At 36.8% G+C, this 8,619-nt stretch overlaps 1 protein-coding gene across 1 annotated transcript; it reads right to left on the bottom strand.

Annotated features, from left to right (window-relative positions):
• Nucleotides 1-3,278: 3,278 nt before the first annotated feature.
• Nucleotides 3,279-8,148, bottom strand: LOC124162538 (39S ribosomal protein L22, mitochondrial). Its single transcript, XM_046539112.1, has 3 exons — nt 7,549-8,148; nt 7,255-7,468; nt 3,279-3,664 (listed from the first exon to the last, which is right to left on the bottom strand). The coding sequence occupies exons 1-3, from the start codon at nt 7,765-7,767 to the stop codon at nt 3,438-3,440; spliced, it is 660 nt and encodes a 219-aa protein (XP_046395068.1). The 5' UTR covers nt 7,768-8,148; the 3' UTR covers nt 3,279-3,437.
• Nucleotides 8,149-8,619: the final 471 nt, after the last annotated feature.

Genomic DNA, 8,619 nt, shown 5'->3' with positions numbered 1-8,619 from the left:
TCTAGGCGAAAGTGCAAAATTTTCACACAGGTCACCTAGTTTATTATTATTTATTCAATGCAGTCTAAATCCTTTACAAAAGAGTTTAATGATAGTGCTTCCTTTCAGCAGATTTCTGAATCTAATGCCTCAACAGCTCTGTAACCGAAACTACTCATTACCACATTTGTAATAGTACTAAAAGCACTTAAGTTTAGTAACTACTTGACTCAACTCGAATTTGAGTACTCGCACAGCCCTACAGCCTTGGTATGTTTTATGACCAGGTGGCCCTTGTCCTGAAGGACTCCATTCTGCATCATAATAATAACATATTTCTTTAACAGGTTGATAGCAAAACCTTTACTATATAGTTGTACATTGATTACAAGTACTTAAAGTAAAAAAGACGGATCAAGGGAATAATGGAGAAAAAAACCATCATAAAACCCTATTCCAGAAAGTTTTACACCCCCTACAGATGACGAGTGAGACAATTTTTGTTTTTAAAAATAAACAAAGTGCAAGGCACCAGTGCAAACATTTTTGAAATCCCTACGCATTAATAGCTTTCAAGAATCTTTGGCATGATGCTATTTATCTAATTAAGTTAGACTTTACCAACTATACAGCCTCAATTTCCTCCAAATATGTTTCCCACCCAAAGAGTTTCTGATCAATGATCAACACCAGGCATAATTCTGCCTCCACACCTATGGAAATGTCTTTCAGTGATTATACTGTTGCCGCAAGACATGCAGAATAGGACAAAACTAGGGCAGGATATTAAATGAACAGAAATAAGAGGAAAAATTCATGGTTACGTCAGCAGTTCTTTCCTTTTTCACTAAGTTAACATAAAACTAGCACCCAAGAAGAGCAGAAAATGAGAAGCCTTACGAAAGCCTTGACAAGAAAGCAGAACAATCTTATAGGCCATATCTTGAGACATGATGGCTTGATGAAGACAATCGTTGGGGGACAAGTAGATGGCAAGAATAGAAAAGGAAGACGTCAAATAAAATATATGGAACAAGTAAAAAAGGATTTGAATGAGAAGAAATAGGTATGTAGGTGTGAAAAGATTAGCTGATAGAAGAACTGAGCGGAGAGCAGCGTCAAACTAATCCTAGGATTGTTGACCAGTGATGATGATGATGATGATTCATAAAACGGAGGACATATCCTGAAAATTTCATGGTTGTATCATCAGTAGTTCGTGATATGCATAGATGAGCCAAGAAATCAGCCACTCTTAATGAAGAGATTCAGTCAAAGGGACACACATCGCTTCCTGGTGGTGGCTCCACTTAGCTTCCCAGATATGGAGTAGGGAGCAGTTGATTCCCAGACCTACATGGGTTTCATCTCCACGAACTAAGCACCAGTGCAAGTTGAGCACATAGCACTAAATAACCATATCTTTGACACACATTAAGTTCCAAGGACCTCCATAAATCAAATCAAAGAAAAAATTTCTATAATTCCCCAAGCTATCGCCACATTTTTACATGAGTCTCAACTTTTAACATTTTACCATGCTACATGTTACTGAGAGAATTACCTCACCTTAAAACTCACATAATTTCAATATTTAGTACAAAACATGTCATGTAAGTACCATACGACATGGATACTATCACGCACCAAATATCATCTTGTAAAGGAAAACCTTTGGTTCAAATTTACCTATTTAAGAGACAATCTGATTACCACAAAATGAAAAGTACTAAATTTTTGAGACACAATGGGATGCATTGTGGCTAATCAGGAAGAGAGTTGGGCTACAGATTAAAGTATCCCGAGCTTACATCCAGAAGAAGCCTTATAATGGCTCCACGTAATCTCTTTACAGTCCAAGATGGTTCAGGGAAAGTATCCCCCTACTTTGTAAGTGAGAAAAACAAGTCCTTGTGGCTACGTCAGGAGTGAGCCCTACCCTCCCATATCCAAACCAACTTTCACGATGAAGCAATAAGAGAGTGAGATACAACTAAGCCACCACACAGTACTACTGCAACAAAGATAGTTGCCTTCCTTTACACCTACAGTCAACATACAGTAGACTCTTGTTATTACAAACAACCTTATTACGAAGTTTTTGTTATTGCAAAGCAAATCATTGGTATCGATGAAACGGCCTATCCAATCCATGGTAAAAGAAACGTTTTTACTAAATTAAAAACCTCAGTCCAGGTCCCTCCAGCTACATAAAGAACTTTATTACGAAGTTCCACGAATAAGGAATGGCATTTAGGTATATATACAGCACGCTACGTTTAAGTTCTCCTCGTGCACTGTGTGCAAGAGCATCCAGGGATGCCGACTTACAAAAAATATTGGGGATCTTGCCCCGGGAAATTTTTTAAGTAGTGAGTTCTCAGTTTTTTAAGCATTTTAGAAGAGTCATATGATCAACATTAGAACCCTAATAACTCGAATCTCGATATCTGGACACTCCGGGAAAAATCGACAAGCCTGACACATTTTTTCCTCACACCTATAACGAATTATTGAGGGGGCTCGAGCCCCCTCAGGCCCCATGGAGTCGGCACCACTGAGAGCATCAATTATTGTTCTTTCTTCAGTAGGAGATACTTCAGTATGCATGCAACATCACATGATTAGCTTCAAAGATACGAAAATTGGAAAAGTCAAGCATGCCCGAAATTTCAAATATGGTGCCTTTCGAGTAGGCTGAAGCGACGTGGGGTGGCATAAAGGAACTAGCACTTTGGGCATAATCTAAACAAAGTATCACTTAATCTGAGATGAAGTCAGGAACTGTTCCGCATTTTGCCTGTTCTTCCTCCCCGCGGACAGCAATTTTTTTCAGCTGCGGCTGCGCCGCACGCCCAGCTAGATCAGTTCGCCACAAAATTGAGTTCACACACCATTGTAATGCAGCGTTGCATTCGGCAGGATAACCACACTTCTCAATGCCTTGCATACCTTTATGAACTAAAGATACCTAAAAGAAACGTTCTTACGAACTTCGTTATTACGACCTCCGGTTTTTCGGTCCCGTGAACTTCGTAATAACGACAGTCTACTGTGTTAGAAAATAAGCTGCTGCTTTGACCAGAGGGAAAGGAAGAAATGGAAACATGTATGCATTAGACTCCTGCCAAAACTTACAACATTACTCGCTAACTTTGGATGAGAACTCTAAAAAAATATCCAATATCAATAAAAAGCAACCATAGATAAAATAAACACTATAAAAATGCCATTAAGGGATAGAAATTTGATGTACTTTTGAACTGATTACTGATACCAGAGGAAGAAACTACAGGAAAAAGAATGGGAACTGTGATGATTATATTTATTTGAACTTTCATAATATAAAAAGATTGCAGTTCCACATTATTTACACATTTTCTACATAAAAATTTCCAATATTATGGAAAATATTTTCACACAAGCATACGTGCCTCTCTCGTACTTATTGTCGGCCGTTACAATGAACTAGTAATTTTTCTTGATCGCATCTGCTTGAGCCACAGGTCCAGCATTTCTTGCTGATTGAGTTCAGCTTTGCTATTTATATAGTAGTTCTTTGGTGGTTTGCCTTCTTCCAACTGAACATAGTAGTGGCAGAAGGTGTACCTTATCTCCCCGGACCGCATTCTAGCATGCCTTCGTAATCCCTTGATAACCTTTCCCTTGGTGGCAAAGGATTCCGCTAGACGGAGAAGGAAGAAATTATATCTGTTAATGAAGTTTGAAATAATAATACTGAAAAACACAAATCACTCTATAGTAAGACTTGGAGCTTCAGAAACATAACTGCTTTATGCATTTATCCTTTTTTCTATTAGATATAGTTGACTACTGTACTCAACATATTTTAAGAGTTACTTGAAATTATAATATTCATTCCAATAAGGGTATCAATCAATGATTGTCCCACAAAATCACATACATTGCTCACAATATACACATGATTCATTAGAACAACTATGTATTCAGCTTTACAGTAAGGAAACCTTTGTTACGGTATGGTGAATAACCACTTTGCAAATTCTAAAATAAAAACTGTAAACTTTATTTGTAGCCAGTTCAGTCTCGGCTGCATTACCTGGCAGTCATTATTTCAATAATTATTCAAATTTGCTTGAGCAATACTATCTTGAAATAAATTACATGTTGGTCATACCTGAGAGAACACATTTTCCAAGTTATAAGTCACATAGAAAGCTACACAAGTATGAATTTATTAGAAAACATGTTGATCACATGACCACTTAAACCCATGAGCACTTGATTCCTAAGCACAGCAACCCATTCATATCTAGCTTTAGCCAGAAGGTACAACTAAATGATATGTGATATAAGGGGAATATTTTCATTCAACATGGTTTTTATACAGGGCCAGCTTTTAAAGAAATGAGACAGGCAATCAAGTGGCCCTCATGTGTCTCATGAAGTGCACTCCCTCACAGTGGACATTAAGTGGGGGTTCTAGGTAAAGCTATACACAAGAGAGTGGTTTCATCTGAGTTCTAATGCGCTTTTACCAAAGCAGACACCATGAAAAATTTAAATGGCCATAGGAGCAGAACAATGCATTCAAAGGCTAACAAAGACTACACAATGTCAAGGGCTTTAAATTTACAGCAAATCGATGAGTTCAAGAATGGATCAGAGATTGTTGAAGACATGGAGCAACATGGACACCCTTCAATGAGATATTTGGATCTAAGTAAAAACATCAACAAGATCTCCTGGATTCCGACCACAGTTCAAGTGTAAGACTAATAACCAAAGACTTCAGCAATTGCAGTTCACAAAAATTTGTAATATTTTTCTTCTCTTATAATTGATCAATGAATATTCCGTATAAAACAAATGTAATTTCCAGAATCTGTTGATGGCTCCAGCAAAATCAGAGCATGTATGATTGAATTATACCATTTTCATAAAGATGGATAAAAATTTTAATTTTCTTATTGCTTCCTAAGAGATAATTATCATTCTTGACAGTTGCACAAAAATGAGCATAAAAGCAACCTCTTCCCTATGAAATACAAGTATGTAAGTTCTCTCAGATGGTACTTCAATAGTAAATAGCAATTATGTAATTTTTCACATTTTACACCAAATGCATCATAGTGGAAAGGTTCAGGAATTCTCACTGGCAAGGTCCAGAGCTTTGATAAAGTTACCAACATTATTTATAAGTATAATGCTCCTAAATTCATAATTTTAAGACAAATTGGCAAAGGTAACCTGACATCTCAGACTGATCTGCATGATTTGAGATAAAATAAACCAATTTCTGATGGAGGAACAATCTGAAAGGAGGTAAGAAAAGGCAACCAAATGCCCTTAGTAGGGTTTTGGCTTGGCTGTGATAGATGGGGAGGAGAATACATTTTCAATGCAAAAAATCCCAGTTTTGATATACTACATAAAAGCTTAGCTCACGGTGGGTTTTTCATATTTCTATTCTGTTTGGTGGAAAACAAGGTTTCCAAGAAATAATTTCTATTAATAAATTGATAAAGATATATTTTTTCATTTGTAACAGCCAGGCTTGGCCTGAACCACCTGGATGTTTCCCAGTGCACCCTTCTGGTTGGAAAATGTTTCAAACATCAAAATTTATTTATTTAATCATTAAAAAACAGCTGAAACGGCCTTTGCATTGCATAGAAAACTTAAAATATGCAGCTTTAACAAATATGAATTGTTAAAAAAAAAATACTACAAAAAGGATATTTAAAAAAAAGATTCAGAAGATGGCTTTTCAAGCTGCGTTCTGAATGATCTGATGGGCATTGAAAGATCCAGGGAAGAGTGAGTAGTCGAAATGACATTGAAAGAGGTAGGGAGTCTGTAAAAAAAAGTTATCTCTGAGAGATAGAAAGACAGAATTTCGGTTGGAGTAGTTCGTGATTATTATGAAAGGAGCGATTGGGAATGTGAAGTGAAAAGAAAGGGAGTATTTCTCAGGATCGGAACTTGCCATTTCAAGCACTGTAAATGAAGAAAAGATCATGAATATTCCTACCAGTAGATAGTGGGACCAATGATAGGGCAGAAATTACTTAAGAGCCAGCAGAATTACAGAGGTGAGGAACACGGTGTCCAACTACTGAAATAAAGAAATTAACACGGCATTCAAGAATTAGGTTGGAGGGACAGGCAGTGGAGTAGATTAAGGAGCAGTACTCGAGGATTGGGAGAAATCAATCAATGAAAATAGCTCTTATGGGTTGGTAACAGAGGTGAATCGATACAGAACTCCCACTACTGACATGGCCATCGATTTTATCTTACTTTAATTACTATGGGTATCAAAACTCTTCCTCCTCCAGGTCACAGGAAAATACAGATCTGCTTGCTAACTAATTACAATAAATGCGCCTGGTAGCTACACTAATTAACAGGTGATGGTGATGCAATTAATGAAAAAATTAGCAAATCTAAGTTTGAGGGGAAAACTGATCACTCAAATGCGACCGACAAGCACGCTAGAAGAGACATATATGAGCAGCTTCAATTTTGGACAATCTACGACTGATTACCCAATATTAAGGTTACAAGCTATCACAGCAATGATTTTCGTAGCATTAAAGGAAAAAAATTCATTTTCTAAGTAATTTCTCCATATCGTTTTGTAAATAGATATAGTGTGAAGTTTTGCATAAGGCTATGCCATACTAACATGTTTGTTTTATTCTGTATTAGGGTTAAATAATCCTCTAAACTCAAGAATTTTCATTGATATTTCTACAAATTCATAAAATACCCCCCTCCAGATTTCCACTTATTTGGGCGTACTATAGTGGCCTATTTCTTTCAACTCATCCAGCACCACCAACAGATTTCCAGGCAGGGTATCAGCTCTGTAGATGGGCATGGGATATATTTCATCATAATGACAGCTTGTAACAGGTCTCTGGTAACAGCTCCATAAAGCCAAAAAGCAACATCTAGGATAATTGGGGCTTTAATATTTCAAAAATTAAAGTTTCTCACAATAATGAGCCTAAAGAAAACAGAAAAATTGACATTTTTTTTAATTTCTCTGTCTGTATTGCAAAAAAAATATAAATAAGGGTGCCATGGCACAAAAGGATAATATATAGTTACAATGCAATGAAGCACGAAGATTAATTCAAATGTTTGGTCAGCACACTTCTAGACACATGAGTCACAAATGGCTTCACCACGATAAGATACGACATATTCAAATTAAAAAATATTTTTGGATAGAGAATTCCTTGAAGCCCATGCCTTAAAGAAAGATGTGGAATATCAACTTACCAACCCACAGATTGCTTTTAAATTCCACATTATGTTTTTCAACAGCAAGCTTCTGAGCTTCCAGAATTGTTTCTTTCACAGCAGCAGCACCTTTTTGTTGAAGAAAGCTGAGCTGCTTCACTGCTTCGTCCACTGACATCCCACGTACTAAACAAGCAACATACCACATTTTCTTGGGACTATAGTGAATGTCGGGTTTTACGTGGCACACGTACTGAAAATATAAAGAATGAAATGAGTTTTTCAAAGTAATTGATGTCAAATGAACGTTGGTAAAAAAAAACAAACACTTACAGCAGGTCTTCTTTCTTCATCAGGACTTTGTGGAGGCCATACTGTTTTGTTGTAACTCAACCATTTACGGCATTTCGGAACTTCCATTAGCTGAGAACTTACATGGAAGTCATTTTTTTGTGGAAAATTTAAAGCTAATTGACATTTCGAAAGAGCTAAAGGCTTTAAAAGTTCTCTCGACACCTCACACGACCGCAATAAGAACTTTAGAGACTGCATAGTTCAAGGTTCGATGGATGTATTTTCCCAAAATATAAATGAAATCTTTCACAATTTAAAACTACAGAATCCACGGTAACATCGGCCTCGTAATTACATGCGTACCATTTCACCAAATCTCTTTGTTGACATGACTTTTTTCATCACCACCACTTACACTTTACTTTGATCACCACTACTTATATGAATGACGATCAATAACCCCTTCCAGTAGCCACCAGAAGGTACTAAATCGTACGAAAATAATCCGTAGAATTATATTCAATGCATATATGGCTGAACGTTTAAATGCGTGTCACACAACTTCATCATCTAAAATTATTATTAATCTTAATTCAAAAATCTAAAATCGGCATTTAAGAGAAACCACGCATTTCGTTCGTCACAATTTCATTTTCTGTTTCTTGTAGTTCTTGTAATAGCATATAGAGGCGCTGCTACGAAAGCGTTGAGCAGAGTCCTCTACGGCAATCATGGTAACCTCTGCCGCTAAATTTAAATCGTCTATTGATGGAGACCTGTTATGTGTGAGTTTGTATTTCACCGGAAAGTGGTATCACTCACACGAATGTAATTGCTACTACTAAGTGTTTTCAATTAAAAATCATTCGAAGGCAAACATTAATTCTACATCTACGTGCGCACCTGCAAGCCGCCATCGTGCGGGAAGGTGTCAGGATACTAGCCGCAACACAAAAGTGTATTTAATTCCTTTAATTTTCGGGAGAAAACGAATTCCTATACCTTTTAGATCGGAAAAATTTCTTATTTATCGTTTCTGTCGGATCCAGAAATACAGTGGCGATTAAAGATGTTCTCCATGTCGCTCTGAAAGATATCTTCTCTTAATTT

This window comes from Ischnura elegans, chromosome 7 (assembly GCF_921293095.1).
Source record: "Ischnura elegans chromosome 7, ioIscEleg1.1, whole genome shotgun sequence".
NCBI lineage: Eukaryota > Metazoa > Arthropoda > Insecta > Odonata > Coenagrionidae > Ischnura > Ischnura elegans.
The sequence above is the reverse complement of the archived record's forward strand: the minus strand, read 5'-3'. Positions and strand labels throughout refer to the sequence as shown.

Bases quoted from the DNA above. Each gene is read 5' to 3' on its own strand.
- LOC124162538 (XM_046539112.1), bottom strand. From the start codon at position 7,767: ATGCAGTCTCTAAAGTTCTTATTGCGGTCGTGTGAGGTGTCGAGAGAA. The intron at 7,469-7,548 runs GTAAGTGTTTGT...TTATATTTTCAG, and splicing joins ATGAAGAAAGAAGACCTGCT to TACGTGTGCCACGTAAAACC. The intron at 3,665-7,254 runs GTAAGTTGATAT...TTCTCCGTCTAG, and splicing joins TAAAAGCAATCTGTGGGTTG to CGGAATCCTTTGCCACCAAG.